At 55.1% G+C, this 19724-nt stretch overlaps 1 protein-coding gene across 5 annotated transcripts; it reads right to left on the bottom strand.

Moving 5' to 3' along the window:
- Positions 1–6351: 6351 nt before the first annotated feature.
- Positions 6352–18537, bottom strand: LOC120394319 (zinc finger protein 391-like). 5 transcript variants are annotated; one of them, XM_039518578.1, is made up of 3 exons: positions 18488–18537; positions 9952–10025; positions 6352–8625 (listed from the first exon to the last, which is right to left on the bottom strand). In XM_039518578.1, the coding sequence occupies exon 3, from the start codon at positions 8470–8472 to the stop codon at positions 7807–7809; it is 666 nt and encodes a 221-aa protein (XP_039374512.1). In that variant the 5' UTR covers positions 8473–8625; positions 9952–10025; positions 18488–18537; the 3' UTR covers positions 6352–7806. The 5 variants fall into 5 exon arrangements, with proteins under 5 accessions (XP_039374512.1, XP_039374513.1, XP_039374511.1 ...); XM_039518579.1 differs by lacking the exon at positions 18488–18537 and adding an exon at positions 15245–15344 and having other exon boundaries at positions 9870–10025; XM_039518577.1 differs by lacking the exon at positions 18488–18537 and adding an exon at positions 15245–15344.
- Between the last annotated feature and the right edge of the window lie 1187 nt (positions 18538–19724).

Below are 19724 nucleotides of genomic sequence, written 5' to 3'. Positions count from 1 at the left end.
GCAGAAGGCCTGGAGGTAAATGCCCCAAAGCAATGCTGCTCCCCTCCCCCGCCCTGGTGATGGATGTCGAGGGAGGCACCATTTTTGCTCCCTCCCCAGGCATAGATTACTCGTAGCTCGGTCAATCTATGACTCCTCCCCGTCCGTTTCTGCTCTTGCCCCCCCACCACATGAGTGTCCGTGGCCTCACCCCATGGCTCACCCCAGGCAAGCCAGGGTGGGTGAAGGGGGCTTGTGGCCCCGCACAAGCACAGAGTCAGCACTGCTGAGCGTGTGTCATGGCCCCCGTACTGCTCCGAGCTGGGGGGGTGGATTGCCTATACTGCTGGGGAGGATGGAGCTGAGATCACTTCTGCTGCCCCCCGCCCCCAACTTCGCACTCAGTGTGACCAGCTCTGCCTCTGCCTGCCCAGGTCCCAGCTCAGCTGCCCCTCCTCTCCAAACCCACCCAGCCTCAAACCCACATGCTCCCCAGCTCCACTTGATGGCACATGCCCTCCAAATCCCCTCCCTCCCCGCCACCTCAGCCCCTCTGGCTCACCTGTCCGTTCTCTCCTGCCCCCCTCCCCGTCCCCCACCTGGGCCTGATATAGTTGAGGTGATCACCTGGCCATGAGAGGCCAGGCTGAGAAAGCCCTGTCTTGTCACTGGGGGCCAGCAGGGTTCTGGGACTCAGCCCTACGAGATGGGTGCTGGCCTAGGCCGGCTGGAGATGAGGGGCCCGATTCCAAGCTATGCTTGGCCCAGGGATGGGGGAGCTTTAATCTGCCATTGCACACCCCCACCCCCATCCTGAGCGAAGCGCCCGCCTGGCTGTACTGCCTACACCCGGCTGCCTGGGGCCATAAGGAACTCCCCCACCCCCCACCCTGGCACATCCCCTATGCTGGGTCCAGGCAACGGCTCTGATTACAGGGGTCAATCCGGCTCCACCAGCTCCCTGCCCCCAGGCTGGGCTGCTGGGCTGGGTCCTACAGGTAACCGAGCACCGGGGTTCATCTCGGGGCATCTCAAAAGACACCCCCCACCCCCAGCTCCTGGCTTCGAACGGGGGCAGGAGCTCCTGGGCAAAGGCCTTTGGGAAATATCTGGCACCCGGAGCCTCAGCCTGGAGCTTGCAATGGCAGCTGGTGGCAGAGAGGCCAGGGCCAGGCTGGGCAGGGGCTGGGGTGCTGCAGAACCTGTCCCGGGGCAGTGAGGTGGGAGAGGGGCCCTAGCCAGGCGCCAGGAGTTGGTGCCAAACAGGGAGCAGCTGAGTGAAGCCCACAAAAGCTACCAGGGAAGGGTGAGGAGCTGAATTGATGGGCTGGGGGGTGGGTTATGATTCTGTCCCCAGCTGCCGGGGTGGGGGAGGGGGTCAGGGTGATTTCCCTGCCTCTGCCAGAGCCCCCCACCCCAGATCCTGCTAAACCATCCCTCCCGGACAGCTGATCCCCAAGGCCTCTTGACACACATAATCTCAAGGTTTCCCAAAGCCACAGGAGGGGGCGGGTGAGCAGGTTGGACAGGGCTCCCCATTGCTCTCCAGAGGCTCAGCTTTCTTTGAGTCGGAGGGCAGGTGTCAGTCTTTACCTCTTGTTAAGGCTGGGAAGGAAACCTACGAAAAGTGAGCCGATGCAGCAGCACTGCCTGGGTCTGCAGAGAGCCTGAGCCCATCGCTGTGTGTGTGTGAGCGCGGGGGAATCTTCCCGAGTTTGACCAACACAGTGATGCTGCCTGGGTCTGCCGAGAGCCTGAGTCTGTTGCTGAGAGAGCAGGAGTTGCTCTGGGTGTGGGCAATCCAGCGACGCTGCCTGAGTCTGCCAAGAGCCAGCGCCTGTTGCTGGGAGCGGGGGGAGCTGCCCTGCATGTAAGCGATGCAGCGTTAAGTCTGCAGAGAGTCTCAGCCCCATCGCTGGGAGAGGGGGGAGCTGCACCAAGTGTAACTGACGCAGCAACGCTGCCTGAGTCTGCTGAGAGCCTGAGCCAAGAGCCCTGTGAACTGCTCCGTAGCCGGGTCACAGGGCTGAGGCTGCGGGGGGATTGGCTGTGCTGGGGAATTGCTCCTGCCCATGGAGGGGCAGCTGGGCCCTGCAGACTTTGTCCCTGGCCTTGCTGGGCCCTATGTTGTGCTGAGATTTGGGGGCTTGGCCTCATCCTAGCTTGGCCCTCCAGACTACTATGTGTTTTCCCCCTTCCAGGGTAGCAAAATCTCTGCAGACCAATGATCCAGCTGCCTTTCCAGGCTGCTCTCTAACCTAAGACTATGGCCCCTTTCCTAGTAGCAGCCAGGGGAACATGGGTCCACACATGACTCCAGGGTCCAGCCCACAGACCCTCTATCCAGCAACCCCGGTCTGCTCACTCCCAGACCTCATTGCTATTTCCCCCCCACTCCTGCCTCTGTCCCTCTTTCTTGGTGTTCCAGCCCAGCCATGGAGTCCAACTCAAACTCCCATGGTGTGACTGCGGCCTGTTTCTGCTGGCAGCTTCCTGGCTTTCATAGATAGATTAGAGTTAGAAGGAACCTCAGGAGATCATCTAGTCCAACCCCCTGCTCAAAGGGGGACCAATCCCCAACTAGCCCCCTCAAGGATTGAACTCACAACCCTGGATTTAGCAGGCCAATGTTGAAACCACCAAGCTATCCCTCCACCTATCCATCTGTCTCAGATGGGCTCCATCATCAACCCAGGGTCACTTAGCAGGGGCGTGGAAGATGAAACGTTCCCTGGTAGCTCTTCCAGGCTGCTCCTGTGCCAGTCCCGGACAGCCCCCACCCACATGCAAACTCTCAAGCCAGCGGCGTGTTGCTTTCAAGACGGGCTAGTTGTGGAGTGGGGAGGGGTGAGAAGAGACAGCCGGGCTAGTGCGTGTTCATCCCCCACCCCCCAATCCATGGCCACCAAACTGGACTGGAGAGGCCACCATCCATCGGCATCTGCGGCACCTCGCCTCCTCCTGAGGGAAATCTCCCGCTCCGGGTGGCCTGCTGGATTTCTCAGCACCTCTGGTGCTGTAGCATGGGGAGGTGTCGGCCGTCAGCTCTGCTGGAGGAGCTACGGCGAGCGATGCCCATAGGGCATCTGCCCTGGGGACTGTGGGAAAGACGATGGGGCTACGAGGCGGGTAGGGCAAAGAGTATTTATTTCAGATCGAGACAGACATCGTTAGCACGATTAGAAAATAGAGGATAACCCCTGGAAAACACGGCACCAGGAAAACGGGGGGCGGGGGTAGGAAAAGGAGGGAGCCCTGGGAGGCCACTCCATTTCAGCCAGCCGCCCGCCCGCTGTGCCCCTGGCACTGGTGTGGGGCCACTAACAATACAATCTACCGAAGACGAACACGGTAAAATACCCAGCACCCGTCCCCCCCCACCCTGTCCCAGCATGTCCCTGCCCCACGGCAGCATGACGGAGCCTGTCCTCAGCAATCGACCCCTCCTTGCTCTGTGCCCGGTGGAGCAGCTGCCGTGTTGTAAGGAGCAAGGGGACGGCGACTGGGCGCAAACCCCAGTATCCCCCATGCGGCCTCCATCGGAGAGGAGATCATGGCAGCCCCGAGATGCAGCGGACGCAGCTCTCCATGGGGCCTGGTGTCGCCTGGGACAGTCCCGGGAGGTCACGGCCAAGCCACTCAGGATGCCAGTTCTACCCCACTGCGTGGCCCTGTGGGCGTGCCAGCTGCCCCCTTGCTGAGCCGCAGGCCGGGGACTGGCCACAATTGTGCCCCCAGGAAGAAGTGGCTGGGAGCTGTTGGAACGTGACCCATGGCTGGAGACACTGCCTGACCCGAGGGGCCACGCTCCGGTGCCTGGCTGAAAAATCAGATTCGTTAAAGAATAATAATTAGGGGGCAGGGTTGGGGGAGGGGGGAGGATGGGACCCACCTTGTGGTTCTGAGCTTGGCTGGGGAAAGCGCCGGCTCCCGATGGGTGTGAGAACATCTGGGGCTCCGCCTGCAATGCATCCTGCACCCTAGAGCTGGGGGCTGCCTCTCTCCCCACCCGGCCCGGCCTCTCCGCCGTCTGCCCCCTGCCTGCCCCTGGTTTCCCTGTCTTTTTCCTTTGCAGCCCTCCAGCCGTTCCTTCCTGCACCCACCCAGTGCTCCCCGCCCCTCATCCTACTGCCCCCCATGTCCTCCTGAGCCCTCCCTCCTGCCCCCATCCCCTCCCTGCCCCTATAACCACCAGCCCCCACCCCCCTATTCCCATGAGCCCTGCCTCAGCCTTCCTCCTGCCCCATGTCCCCTCATGCCCAGCCCCAGCCTTTCCTCCTACCCTTTCCTCCAGCCTCCCCATCCTCCTTCTGCCCCTGTGCTCTCCCTCCTGTCCTTCAGGCTGCCCCCACCTGCCCCTGTGCCCTCTCAGCTCTCCACCTTTCCCCACAACCCCTCCTGCCCTCTAAACCCCACATCCCTGTGATCCTTCAACCTTTCTGCCCCCCATCTCCGCACATTCTCCTGCCCCCCTTAGCATCCTCCTTGCCCTAGTTTCCTGCCCCAGGCTCCCTGAATGGGTCATTGCAGGGTGAGGGCTAACTCTACAGCACAGGCTGGCTTCATCTCTCCCTGCCAGTCCCCCAAATAAATAGGAGAGAGCGGCCATTTCAACTGAGGGAAAATGGCCAGCCCCCTCAGGGTGTGTCTACACTATGCACTAAGCCTGGCTCTGACTCAGGTTTGAGCAACAACCCCCCCTGCCGTCCACACACACGTCGGTCTGACTTGGCTCAGCAAGCGCACCGGGCCCAGGGCCCTGCTGGGGAGGCGGGTCCCAGCCCGAGGCCCGTTGCAACGCGTGTCCAAGCCCCGTGCATTGTGGACACAGCTCAAGCCGCAGCCCTGAGGCAGAAGGGCCGCGCGCTGCCGTGTGGACGCATGAGCCTGGCTGGGAGACCGGGGCCAGGTTTACAATGCAACATGTATGCTCCAGCGCAGGCTTGGACACACTGAGTGCACAGGCCTGGCTCCACCAGACCCGGGTTTACATGCACTGTGTACACAGCCTCCATGCGGAGATGGGGCAGAAGCCAGAAATATCCTCCAGCAGCCTCGGTGCTCCTCTGACAATCCCACAGAGACCTGCTGGGTCCCACAGCGAGCACACCCCTCCCCTGAGGTGCGGGAACAAAACTCCTCCCTCACGTGTGCGTGTGTCTGTATCTGTCTCTCTGACATACACACACACATACAAGGAGGGTTCTCTCTCACGCACACGCACGAGGGTTCTCTCACACACAAGGAAGGTTCTCAAACACACGTGCATGCACAAGGGTTCTCACACACGTGTGCATGAGGGTTCTTTTACACATGTGCATGCATGAGGGTTTTGTCATACACATGTACAAGGGTTCTGTCTCACACACATGCAAACAAGGGTTCTCACACACACACGTGCATGAGGGTTCTCTCACACGCATGGAGGAGGAGGGTTCTCACACGCACACGAGGAGGGTTCTCTCATACACACACACAGAAGGTCTCTCTCATGGACACATACAAGGAGGCTTTTTTCTCTGTCACACACACAGGTTACACAGACAGTCACAAACACTGGAGGAGGTTTCTCTCTCTCATACACACACAAAGAGTATGCACACATGCATCCGACGAAGTGGGTATTCACCCACGAAAGCTCATGCTCCAAAACGTCTGTTAGTCTATTAGGTGCCACAGGACTCTCTGCTGCTTTTACACACAGGTTTCTCTCTCTCTCTCTCACACACACACACACACTGCCAACTCTCCAGGACTGTCCTGGAGTCTCCAGAAATTAAAGATCAATCTTTAATTAAAGATTATGTCATGTGATAAAATCTCCAGGAATATGTCCAGCCAAAACTGGCAACCCTATTTCTCTCTCTCTCTCTCTCTCACATACACACACACACACAAATACAGGATTCACACACATGAGGAAGTTTCAGATACACACACAGGAGGTTTCACGCACACACAAGGTTTCATAAAGACACATGCACATAGGAAGAAGTTTCACACACACAAGAGAAAGCTTTACATACACATGCACACACATGGAGGCTTCGCACCCCCACACCTGCACACATGGCAGGAAGTTTCTCACACACACATGAGGAAGTTTCACACACACAAGAACGACCAGACTGGGTCAGACCAAAGGTCCATCTAGCCCAGTGTCCTGTCTGCCAACAGTGGCCAGTGCCAGGAGCCCCAAAGGGAATGAACAGAACATCAAGTGATCCGTCCCCTGTCGCTCATCCCCGGCTTCCGGCAAACAGAGGCTAGGGACACCATCCCTCCCTATCCTGTCTAATAGCCATTGAAGGACCTGTCCTCCATGAACTTATCTAGTTCTTTTTTTAACCTTGTTATAGTCTTGGCCTTCACAACATCCTCTGGCAGAGTTCCACACACACACACGGATAGACACACATAAGGAGGTTTCTCACACACTCACATGGACACGTGGGAGGAAGTTTCACACATGACATTTCACACACATGGATGGATGGACATCCACATGAGGTTTCACATACACATGGACACGCAAGGAGGTTTCTCTCTCACACACGGACACACAAGAAGGTTTCTCACACAAACACATGCACACGAGGAGGTTTCTCACACACACACAAGGACACACAAGAAGGTTTCTCACACAAACACATGCACACGAGGAAGTTTCTCACACACACAGGGACACACAAGAAGGTTTCTCACACAAACACGTGCACACGAGGAGGTTTCTCACAGACAAAGGGGGACACAAGGAGGTGTCTCACACACACACGGTTTTTCTCTCTCTCTCTCTCACACACACTCACAAGAAGAGGTTTCTCACCCCCCCCCCACTCTTGTCTTGGTACGCTGTGCGCTCTCACACCATGTCTACACTGAAGGAAGCGGCCCGGACTGGCTGCTCCAGACTAACTACTCCACACTGGCTAGTGCCGTCTAACAGAGCTATTCTAGACTCCCTGGGCCAGGCTGGCCTGCTCCCTTGACGGCCAGCGCCCTAGGGCCGGCCCGCCCTGCTGGGAAGAGATGAGGCCATGCCTGGCAAGGGCTGAGGGGACTACCGCCTGTGACCGGCCTGGCAGAGCAGAAGGCATCTGGGCCTGCCGCCGGGGCTGGGCAGGGGTGTCCCTTTGGGGGCAGAGCCATTATCCTGGGATAGAGTTCCTTTTCCCTTGGAACAGCGCGCCCACCTGGGGCTGCCGTTCCAGTCAATCTCTGTCTGGACGAGGTTTTAGATACGGCTGGATCGTCGTCCCTTCACGGGGCAGACTGGCCCCGGGGCCGGTGACTCCGTGCGCTCCCCAGGCAGCCCGGGTTATCTTCCACGCCCCAAGGATGCCAGGAGCCCAACTCTGGGCCAGATCCTCCTGTCCGGTTGTTACAGCCGCATGGATGTGGGCACGGGGAACGCCGCCCCCCTCGATTCCCACGCCCAGCCCGGGGGGTAGGAGCATGCCAGTTTGTGTCAGCGGGGGCACCAGCTCTCCCTCCAGGGCAGGAGCGCCGCAGAGGGTGGCAGCGTGGGAACTGGTGCCCCCTTGGTTCCCATGCCCTCCCCTGAGGAAGGCACAGCCTGGGCAGAAGTGGCCTAGGAGCTGGCACCCCCTTGAACCCCACGCCCCCTGTGGGTGAGGAGTGCCCCAGCAGGAGTGGGCATGACAGCTGGCACCTCCTCAGTTCCCCATGCGGGAGGGACGCCCCAGTGGGTGGCAACGCGGGAACTGGTGCCCCCTGATTCCCATGCCCTCTCCTCCCATGATGGAAGCAAGCGCTGGGGGTGTGGGGACCACTGCCCCTTGGTTCCCGCATTCCACGCCGGGGCAGCTACTCCTGGTGGGTCCTCTGGTGGCGGAGGAGGTGGGAGGTGGCTCCGAAGCCCTTCCCGCAGTTGGCACACTTGTAGGGGCGCTCACCGCTGTGAGTGGCCCGGTGCCGGGCCAGGTGGGCATCGCGGGTGAAGGTTTTGCCGCAGACCCCGCACTCAAAAGGCTTCTCGCCCGTGTGGGTGCCCTGGTGCCGGGCCAGGTGGGCGCTGCGGGTGAAGGCTTTGCCGCAGACACCGCACTGGAAGGGCTTCTCGCCAGTGTGGACGAGCTGGTGCCGGGTCAGGTGGGCGTCACGGGTGAAGGCCCTGCCACAGATACCACACTGGTAGGGGCGCTCGCCGGTGTGGGTGCCGTGGTGCCGGGTCAGGTGGGCGTTGCGCCCGAAGGCTTTCCCGCAGTAGGTGCACTTGTAGGGGCGTTCGCCAGAGTGGGTCTCCTGGTGCCGGGCCAGGTGGGCGCTGCGCCCAAAGGCTTTCCCGCAGTGGGTGCAGGAGTAGGGGCGCTCGCCCGCCGGCGGCGGAGTCAGGGCTGGGCCCTTGCCACGGTGGCTGCAGGCATAGGGGCGCTGCTCCCCGCCTGAGTGGGTTCCCAGGTGCCGGGTCAGGTGGGAGCTGCGCCGGAAGCCCTTCCCGCAGTAGGGGCATGTGTTGGCCTTCTCACCCATGAGTGCGGCCAGCAGGGGGCTCCAGCAGCCTGGAGTTATGTGCGTAGCCAATCCTCCAACGAGCCTGCCTGCAACCCGGCTTCGCTACTAGGACTGTTCCCTTTGGCTCCTCCCAGGCAGCTTCGGGGATCCCCCTTCCTTCTTCTCTGCTCCCTGTGAGGACAGAGAATCCAGCCGTGAGTTGCTCCTGCTGCCCCATTTCTGGGGAGAGGCAGCACGGCCTAGCGGATAGAGCACCAGGACTCAGGGCACCTGGCTTCTATTCCCGGCTCTGGCCTCCTGGGAGACCATCCCGCTCTGTGCCTCAGTTTTCCCAGGTGTAAAATGGGGATTACACTACCGAGCTTCATCGTCAAGGGCTTTGAATTCTATGGATGGAAAGCACTGGGCATTATTATTAATATAGAACCAAGGGCCAGCAGCTGAGCCTGGAATCACGAGTACTGACTCATGAGTACATCTGAGTGCCAGCAGAACTACTCGGTGGCTGGCCAGCCTGACTGGCTGAAGGAGAGGCAGTTTAACGCTTATGCCTACCACTATGACTGCTCCTGGCCCAGCCTCGCCTCCCAGCCTTCTTCCTGGCCTGCTCCTTGCCTGATTTTTCTGTATCTGTCTCCAGTACTGGGCTTGACCCGGGGTTCCTGACTCCAGCTCCGACCACTAGGCTTGACCGTCCTCACCCAGGCTGTTGACACTGATTCTCATTTATGCCCAGGCCCCATGGCACTGCCATTGGTGAAACTGAGAGGCAGGCCCCCAAGACAGCAATGGGGCTCTGAAGGAGACACCCCTAGCCTTCCTCTAGTGGAGGGGCCCAGGCCTGCTTCGGCATCAGCGCCTCCAGGGAAAGGGGCAGTGGGGGTTGGTAAGACATGGATCTCCATGGGGGAGGATTGCTTGGGTGGGTGACAGCACGGGAACCAGCACCCCCCACATTCCCACCATGACAATCAGCTGTGTGAATAGGCGACTCTTCGGTTGACTGGCAGTGCCAAAAAAACAGGAAAAACACATCATTTTGGGGTTGATTTTTTTTTAAATGCTGGTGAATCTTAAAGTCGAAACAATAATTGTTTTGGGTCAAGTAAAATCTTTCAGTCAACCCAAAACATTTTGAGTCGATTTAAAGATTTAAAAAAAAAAAATGCATTTGCCTTTTAAAAATAAAATCGAAGGCAGATCCTAACCGGAAAGTCATTTCAGCCGGCAATTCATACAGAAAATGTCATAAGGAAACTCTGGACTTTTGGGGAATTTTTGTTGTTTATTCTCCGCCGCGACCAACAATTTGGTGAATCGGACATGAATTCGGGAAGCGTTTTTGGCCTCACCGAATCTGCAGTTTTTGCTGAAAAAAACATTCCACTCAAAAAATGTCACCAAACTCTAGTTACCTGCTAGAGAGGCTCTGGGAGGCTTTGCTGGGACTCCCGTGCCGCCCTGCAGGGTTCACAGCTGGTCTAACTTCCTGCTCACCTGATTCCTCTCCGGTGTTGTCCTTTCCTCCTGGTCCGACTGTGGTCGCATCCCCAGGAGCTCAATAGAAAACCCTACTGAGAGAAAGCATCAGGGTAAGCTCAGGTGTTCCGTGACAGCTCCTGGGACGGTTCTACGCTCTCTGCTTCAGGGATCCAGCCAATCTAGAACTATTTGGGGATGAGACGGGACTAGAACAGGGGCAAATAATGGAGTTTTTGATTAACTGGCAATTTTGAAAAGTTGGGTGGGAAAAAAAGAGAGTTTCTGGTCAGAGCAAAAATGAAAGTTTTCAAAATTGTAAAGTTGGACAAAAAGTTCCGCATCGAGTCGTATTATTAGCAGGAGTGGTGTTGTATTAGCAGGAGTGTTGTGAGCAAGACACGAGAAGTCATTCTTCCACTCTACTCCGCACTGATTAGACCTCCACTGGAGTATTGTGTCCAGTTCTGGGCATCACATTTCAGGAGAGATGAGGACAAATTGGAGAAAGTCCAGAGAAAAGCAACAAAAATGATTCAGGTTTAGAAAACATGATCTGTGAGGGAAGACTGAAAAAATTGGGTTTGTTGTCTGGAAAAGAGAAGACTGAGAGGGGACATGGTAACAGTTTTCAAGAACATAAAAGGATGTTACAAGGAGGAGGGAGAAAAATTGTTCTTCTTAGCTTCTGATGGTAGGACAAGAAGCAATGGGCTTAAACTGCAGCAAGGGAGGGTTAAGTTGGACATTAGGAAAAACTTCCTAACTGTCAGGGTGGTTAAGCACTGGAATAAATTGCGCAGGGAGGTTGTGGAATCTCCATCACTGGGGATTTTTAAGAGCAGATTAGACAAACACCTGTCAGGGATGGTCTAGATAATACTTAGTCCTGCCATGAGTGCAGGGGTCTGGACTAGATGATCTCTCGAGGTCCCTTCCAGGCCTACTATTCTATGAATCTTGAGTCAGAGGAGACAATTTTGACCCTTTAAAAATCATTTTGAATTAAGAAACACTAAAAGGGAAGGAAATTTTTAGACAAAAAGCCACTTTGAACCAAAACAACTGTAAATGCTTTGATTTTCTCTGGATTTTTTTTAAGGTTTTAATTTCCCCCAAAATGAACAATTTGGGGGATCCGAGCTAATTTGCAAAATGTATCAGTGAGTTGACTTTTTTTTTCTGGAAGAAAGGTTTTGTGCTAAAACTTCTGCTCAGCTCTAGCTTGGACAGCCCATAGCACTTCCCTGAATTAATTCCTCTTTGAACTAGAGCAGAGCTTTTAGGAAAACATCCGCTCTTGATTTAAAAATGGTCAGTGTGATGGAAAATCCACCAGGACCCCTCAGTAAGTCATTCCAATTTCCATCGCTGTTAAAATTTTGCATGTTATTTACAGTCTGAATTTGTGTAGCTTCAACTCCCAGCCATTGGGTCACATTAGACCTTTCTCTGCTAGACTGAAGAGCTCATCCTTAAATACTTGTTCCCCCTCTAGGTACTTATAGAGTGGGATGAAATCACCCCTTAATCTTCACTTTGTTAAGCTAAATAGATTGAGTTCTTTGAGTCTATCACGATGAGGCAGGTTTTCTCATCCTTCAATAATTTTCGTGGCTCTTCTCTGACCCCTCTCCAATTTGTCAACATCCTTCTTCACTGTAGGCTCCAGAACTGGACACAGGATCCCAGCAGCGGTCCCACCTGCGCCAAATACAGCGGTGAAATAACCTCTGAGATTCCCTCGTTGACCAGGATCACATTAGCTCTTTTGGCCACAGCATCGCACTGGGAGCGCATGTTCAGCTGATTAACCACCACAACCCCCAAATCTTGCTCAGAGTCCCTGCTCCCCAGGGTAGAGTTCCCTACCCTGTAAGTATGGCCTGCGTTCTGTGTTCCTAGACAGAATTTAGCTGTTCTAAAATGCATATTGTTTGCTTGAGCCCAGTTTACCAAGCCATCCAGATTGCTCTATATCAGTGACCTAAGTTCCCTCTCCCCCGGCCCCAACCCAGCCCCAGCCCAGACCTGCCACGCAGGGAGAGGCGTCTCTCCTGCCCCGCCCAGATGTTGCTGCAGGGAGAGAGAGCTGGGGGCAGTTCTTTCTTCCTGCCTTAGCCCTGGGGCAGCCTGCACCCCAAAGCCCTGGCCCCACCCCAGAGCCTGCACCCCCAGCCAGAGCCATCATCCCCTCCGCCTCCCACACCCCAAATCCCTGCCCCAGCCCAGAGCCCCCTCCCACAATCTGAACTCCTTGGCCTCACCCCCCATCCCAGAGCCGCCTCCTGCACCCCAACTCCTTCATCCCCACCCCAGAGCCCGTATCCCCAGCCAGAGCCCTTCTCCCCCCTGCACCCCAACCCTCTGCCCCAGCCCAGAGCCCCCTCCCACATACCGAACCCCTCAGCCCCACCCCCGCCACATGAATTTTGTTATGTGCGCCAATATGAAGGTGATGTGTCACCCATCACTTCCCTATTGGTGCACATAACAAAATTCATTCCACACAGGGGTGGGAAAAATTAGAGGGAACACTGTCAGTGACCCGTCCTCTTCATTATTTACCACTCCTGCAATTTTGGGGTCATCTGCAAACTTCACCCGTGATGATTTAATGTTTTCTTCCACGCCATTGATAAAGATCTTAAATAGCATAGGGCCGAGAACCGATCCCTGCGGGACCCCCTGGACACGCATCCCTCCCAAATGATGATTCGCCATTTACAGTTACATTTTTGAGACCTATCAGTTAGCCAGTTTTTAATCCATTTAATGTGGGCCACATGAAATTTATATTGTTCTAGTTTTTTAATCAAAATGTCCTGCAGCACCAAGTCAAACACTTTGCAGAAGTCTAAGTCTATTATGTCAACACTATTACCTTTATCAACCAAACTTTTAATCCCATAAAAAAAAATAGCATCTTAGTTTGACAGCTCCCAGCGTCTCACAGATGTTAAGGCCAGAAAGGACCCTCGTGATCATTCCTGTCTGACCTCCTGCACATCGCAGGCCACAGAACCTCACCCACCCACTCCTGGAACAGACCCATAACTTCTCGCTGAGTTACTGAAGTCCTCAGATCATGATTTAAAGACTTCACGTTACAGAGACGCCACAATTTACACTAATTTGAACCTGCAAGTGACCCGTGCCCCATGCTGCAGAGGAAGGTGAACCCCCAACCAGGGTCTTTGCCAATCTGACCCTGGGGAAACTTCCTTCCTGACCCCAAATACACCAATCAGTTAGACCTTGAGCATGTGGGCAAGACTCACCAGCCAGACACCTGGGAAAGAATTCTCTGTAGTAAGTCAGAGCCCGACCCATCTAGCGCTCCATTATCGGCCATTGGCGATATTTGCTACTAGCAGTCACAGATCAGCTACATGCCATTGTAGGCAGTCCCATGATACGACCCCTCTATAAACTTATCAAGTTCAGTCTTGAAGCCAGTCTGGTTTTTTGCCCCCACTGTTCCCCCCTTGGAAGGTTGTTCCAGAACTTCCCTCCTCCGATGGCTAGAAACCTTCATCTAATTACAAGCCTAAACCTCGTCATGGCCAGTTTACATCCCTTTGTTCTTGTGCCCACATTGGTGCTTGATTTAAATAACTCCTCTCCCTCCCTGGTGTTTATCCCTCTGATGTATTTATAGAGAGCGATCAGTTCTCCCCTCAGCCTGCGTTTGGCCAGGCTAAACAAGCCAAGCTCATAAAATCTCCTCCTATAAGGTGCGTTTTCCATTCCTTGAATCATCCTAGCAGTTGCCCTTCTCTGCACCTGTTCCAGCTTGAATTCATCTTTCTGTGGGAGACCAGAACCGCGCACAGAATTCCAGCTGAGGGCTCACCAGTGCCTTGTATAACGGCAATACCACTTCCCTAGCTCTGCTGGAGACTATGAGAGAAGCTCGGCTTTCATTAGTTTATTTTAAACACTTTAAAAAAAAATCTCAGCTCCCATTTGTGTGTTTCGCTTGTTTGGGGGAGCGGCGGGGGCTAATGGATAGAGCACTGGGCTGGAACTCAGGAGATCTTTGGGTTCTTTGCTACTGGTCTACTGGGTGACCGGTCCAGTCACAGTCCCACTCTGTGTGTCAGTTTCCCCATCTGTAAAATGGGGATAATGATACTGAGCTCCTCAGTAAAGAGCTTTGAGAGCTGCCGGCGGGCCCCAGTCCCCTCCCACCTCCACCCTCAGACTCCTTTCCCCCATCCTCCTCTCCTGGCCACCCCCAGATCCCAGCCCACCACCATCTCCAGTTCCCAAACCCGGCTCCCTCCTCCCCTCCCCAGTTCCAGCCCCCTCCCTGCAGCCCCTTTTCCCATCCCCAGATCCCAGCCTCCCCACCACCAGCTCCCACCTCCGTCTCCCCCAGCTCCCAGCCCCCCAGTGCCCCTCCCTGGCTGCAGCTTCCTGCCCCTTCTCAGCCTCAGCCACCGGCCCCCCAGCAGCAGTTTCACCCCAATCCCTGCAGCCCCTCTTCCCCCCATACTCAGCTCCCAGCTCCCATCCCCAGCTCCCTGCCCCCTCTCCAGCTGCAGCACCCAGCTCCCTGCCCCCCATCCTCCCCAGCTGCAGCTCTCACCCCCATCCTGCACATCCCAGCTCCCTGCCCCCCATCCTCCCCAGCTGCAGCACTCACCCCCCATCCTGCATATCCCAGCTCCCTGCCCCCCAGCCTCCCCAGCTGCAGCTCTCACCCCGCATTCTGCAAATCCCAGCTCCTGCCCCCATCCTCCCCAGCTGCAGCTCTCACCCCGCATTCTGCAAATCCCCGCTCCTGCCCCCATCCTCCCCAGCTGCAGCTCTCACCCCCATCCTGCAAATCCCAGCTCTGCCCCCATCCTCCCCAGCTGCAACTCTCATCCCCATTCTGCAAATCCCAGCTCCTGCCCCCATCCTCCCCAGCTGCAGCTCTCACCCCGCATTCTGCAAATCCCAGCTCTGCCCCCATCCTCCCCAGCTGCAACTCTCATCCCCATTCTGCAAATCCCAGCTCCCTGCCCCCCATCCTCCCCAGCTGCAGCTCTCACCCCGCATTCTGCAAATCCCAGCTCTGCCCCCCATCCTCCCCCGCTGCAACTCTCATCCCCCCATTCTGCAAATCCCAGCTCCCTGCCCCCCATCCTCCCCAGCTGCAGCTCTCACCCCGCATTCTGCAAATCCCAGCTCCCTGCCCCCCATCTGCAACTCTCACCCCCGCCCCTCCAGCAGCACCCAGCTCCTGCCCCTCTCCAGCTGCTGTAGCCCCCAGACTCCCCCATCCCCCAGCTGCAGCCCAGCCGCCCCCGCCCGCTCTCACCGCCGGTGCACACGCTGGCCTGAGCGCAGGAAGGTGCCCGGGCCCATCTCTCGGTCTCTCCTCCCCCAGCCCCGGCTCCGCTCTGCACCGCAGCGGCCTGCCAGCTCGATGGTTGTTAACCCTTCCCCCGCCAGACGGCTGGCAGACATCCCCCCCAGCCCCCGGACGCCTGGGTTCCGCAGGGCGCCCCTGGAGGCGCCGAAAGGCAGCGCCGGGATCCCCCTGGGGGCCAAGCAGAGCTGGGCCCAGCATGGAGCTTCCGGTCCCTGGCTGATTCCCAAAAGTGGGGGGAGATTGGGGGGGGGGGGGAATATTTCAATTTAAAAATATCTGAAATTTTTAGTGACTCAAAAGGTCAGGAGGAAAAAAATTCATTTTTCCTTTTGACTTCCTGTGGGGTCAAGTCGTTTAGCTCTTGAGCATTTTCAAACATTTAAAAATAAAAATTTCGAAACAAAACGCCGTTTGAAACCGAAAACTAGAAACGCGTCCCCCATAATCTGCCTCTGGGGGAGAGACGAACTTGATCTCTTTGTTTGATGAGATTACGGGTTTGGGGGATAACCGTGACGTAACAGACGTAGACTTCGGCAAGGCGTTTGGCTTGGTCCCCGCACGGCATTCTGCATAAACAATCTAGAACGCTATAAAATGAACATGACCCACGTTGAATGAATTAAAACACAGCTGATAGGCCTCAAAATGTAACTGTAAGCAGGGAATCAAGAGGCTGCATTTCCAGTGAGCGGGGTCCCGCAGGGATCCGTTCTCGGCCCTGTGCTGTGAAACACGTTCGTCAGTGACCTGGGCGAAGACATAAAATCATCCTGGATAACGTCTGCAGATGACACAAGAATCGGGGGAGTGGTAAATAACGCAAAGGACAGGTCACTGACTCAGAGCAATTGGATAAACTGAGTGCAAGCCAACAAGAGGTGCTTTAATGTGGCTAAATGTAAATGTCTCCATTTAGGAACAAAAAGTGTTGACCATACTTAGAAATGCTCTCTCCTGGGAAGCCGTGACTGGGAAAAGAGATTTGGGGGTTGTGGTGTGGGAGTCACAAGAAGTGGAATCTGTCCTGATGCCTCTACACGACTGGCACGCTTGCAGGGTTTCAAGATAAGAACATAGGAATGAATGGCCATACTGGGTCAGACCAACGGCCCACCTAGCCCCATATCTTGTCTTTGACGGTGGCCAGTTCTAGATGCTTCAGAGGGAATGAACAGACCAGGGCAAATGCAAATGACCCCTGGCCCTGCCATCTAGTCCCAGCTTTTAGCAGTTGGAGGTTTAGGGATACCTGGAGCCTGGCCATCTTGGCTGCTAGCCACTCTTGGACCTGTCCTCCATGAACTTATCTAATTCTTTTTTGAACCCAACTTTTGGCCTTCACAACATCATGTGACAATGAGTTCCACAGGTTGACTGTCTGTTGTGTGAATATTTCCTTACGTTTGTTTAAAACCTGCTATTAATTTAATCAGGTGACCCTCCCTAGTTCTTGTGTCACATGAAGGGGTAAACAACACTTCCCTAGCCCCTTTCTCCACACCAGTCATGATTTTATAGACCTCCATTGTGTCCCCCACTTAGTCATCTCTCTTCCAGGCTGAACAGCCCCCGTCTTTTTAATCTCTCCTTGTGTAGAAGCTCCCTCCAAATTTTTTAATTGCTCTTCTTTTCACCTCTTCTGACTCTTTTCTGCGACGGGGCACCCAGCACTGCATGCAGTATTTCAGGTCAATAGAAAGGACAGGTCACTGACACCCAGCAATGTGGATTGCTTGGCAGGGCCGCCCAGAGGATTCAGGGGGCCCCTGCTGCCGAATTGCTGCCAAAGACCTGGCACTTCAGCGGCAGGTCCCGAGGCGGAAGGACCCCCCGCTGCGGGTCTTTGGGGTGCTTCAGCAGCGGGTCCTGGAGTGGAAGGACCACCCCCCCCCCACCGCCGAATTGCCGCCGAAGACCCGGAGCAGAAGCAGCTCCGGGGGCCCAGGCCCCGTGGGAGTTTTCCAGGGCCCCTGGAGCAAGTGAAGGACCCTGCTCCAGGGGCCCCGAAAAACTCTTGCTCCACTTGCCCCCCCCCTCCCCCCGGGCATCCCTGTTGCTTGGGGAGGTGGACACAAGCCAGCACTATATGGAGCTATACCTATCTCACAGAGCTGGAAGGGACCCTGAAAGGTCATCAAGTCCAGCCCCCTGCCTTCACTAGTAGGCCCAAGTACTGATTTTTGCCCCAGATCCCTAAGTGGGGCAGGACTCTATCCTGGGAAGCAGTGACTCTGAGAAAGATGTGGGGGTGGATAATCGGTTGACGATGAGCTCCCAGTGCGACGCTGCGGCCAAAAGGGCTAATGCAATCCTAGGATGCACCAACAGGGGAGATTTCAGTAGAGCCAGGAGGTTCTTTTCCCTCTAGATTTGGCACTGGGTGACCACTGCTGGAATCCTGGGTCCAGTTCTGGGGCCCACCGTTCAGGAAGGACGTGGATAAATTGGAGAGGGGTCAACAAGGAGCCAGAAGAACGATGAAAGGTTTGGAAAACACAGTGATAGAAGCTTTATGGTGTCAAACTTTTGAACAAGTGCCCTCCTGCTTTCTCCCATCTTGCCCCTTGGCAGGGGCACCGGAACGGGGGGGGGTCCAATGGGCCATGACCCTCCCACTTTTCACCACAGCCCCAGCCCCCTGCCTCTCCTCTTCTCCCAGAGGCTCTGCCCCCCGCCAGGCTGGAAGTTGGAGCCTAGCCCAGAGAAGAGCAGCCTGGGGAGCCCAAGCAGCTGTGGGGAACTGCAGACCCTCCACCTGCCGGGGGGGGGGGGAGAGCAAGAGCGAGAGCAGCCCCCAGCCTGTGTCCCAACCCGGGTGACTCTTACAAGGCCCCGCCCCCCAGCCAGGCCAAAATCCAGAGCTGGGTCAGGAGCTGTGGGAAGCCATGGCCCTGCCTTGGGTGGGGGGTCTGGGGAGCAGGCGGAGGGGCCGGGCTCCCTGCTCCATGGCTCCAGCTTCTGGTGTGGCTGGGGGGGCAGGGCATCGAGGGAAGAGGAGGGGCTTCATGCCCCTCCCCCCATTTTTAGGAAGAATCCTTGGCTCCTGCCCCTTGGGAGGAGGCCACAAAGCTGCCTCATTAGCCACTTTCAAATCCCTCCTGAAAACTCTCCTTTGCCATGGAGCCTCTCAAAAACCTGACGAGAGTTTGGCCGCTGAGGTGTTGAGACCCTGTTTGTCACACTGACCAATATTATCTTGTTGTTTCCATGAACTCCCCCGTCTGTCTGCCTCTCTCCGTCTCTTGTCTCCAGCTGGTTGAAAAATGGATTCGCCATCCCATAAAACATTTCAAATTTTTCAGAAAGAGAGAAAGATCATCCTGATTGGAACAACTAGCCACATTTTTCAATTTTTGCACACAACTAAATCCCCCCCCCCAAAAATCAGGTCTGTCAAAATGTTTCTTTTGCATTTTGACCCTTTTAAATTTTTTTAAAGGCTCTTATGTAAAATAAAGTAAATTTCAGAACAAAAAGGTAGCTTTTGAGGCAAGAAAAATCAAATATTTTGGTCTTGCAAAATGTCGACACAGGATGGTTCCACATTGTCGAAACGTTCCCCCGCCCCAAACATTTTTTGAAATAAAATCTTGTCATCATTTCACCAAATAAATGTATAAATAAAGAAAAATTGGTTGTGTCAAAACAGCATTTTCCAATGGAAAACTGTTTAGACAATTTTTTTTCCAGTCAGCTGTACTCTTGTCTTACACGAGGATTATAAACTCCTTGGGGGGCAGGAGCTGTCTCTTTGTACAGCGCCTTGCACAACGGGGTTCTGGGCACTGACTTTGGCTCCTAGGTGCTACCGTAATACGGCTAATAAATAACGTACAGCCTCTAACACAATGGGGCCCTGGGCCATGACTGGGGCTTTTGGGTGCTGCTGTAATAAGCCTAATAAACAATGTACAGAGCTACATTAGTAGAGATAACAAATAATAATTCACATATTGGATGCAAGGAGAACAACCTAGTTGCCCAACCTCTCTCCAGAATTGCAGTAGAGGTGGGGAAAAAACACAGCTGTTCCAGGCATGGCTGACATGTAAATTGGGCTGGAATCTATTCATCCAGTGGACTAGCATATGCCCAGTGCTGCAGGCCTGGCCTGCCCTGTGGCGTTCTGCCAGCACCGCTATATTGGCGAGGAGCATGAAACGAATCAGATCCCTAGATAAACAAGACAGATTTTTGCCAGCGAAAAAGGCAGATTTAGTGACTCTGGAACATTTTGCTAATTCGTAGCCGAATTGCTCGTTTAAAAAAGAAATACCTAAAAATAAAAACAACCCACCCTAAAACACATACCTAACATAACATAACTAAAAAATAATAAAGGAATAATAATAAAATGATAAGAAATACAAAATAAATACCTACACAAATTAAAAGAATTCCCCCAAATATCTAAAACAAATAC

Source organism: Mauremys reevesii, unplaced genomic scaffold (assembly GCF_016161935.1).
Source record: "Mauremys reevesii isolate NIE-2019 unplaced genomic scaffold, ASM1616193v1 Contig50, whole genome shotgun sequence".
In the NCBI taxonomy this organism is placed as follows: Eukaryota; Metazoa; Chordata; order Testudines; family Geoemydidae; genus Mauremys; species Mauremys reevesii.
Note: the sequence above shows the minus strand (reverse complement) of the source record. Positions and strands in the feature narration are given on the sequence as shown.

Bases quoted from the DNA above. Each gene is read 5' to 3' on its own strand.
- LOC120394319 (XM_039518578.1), bottom strand. From the start codon at position 8,472: ATGGGTGAGAAGGCCAACACATGCCCCTACTGCGGGAAGGGCTTCCGG.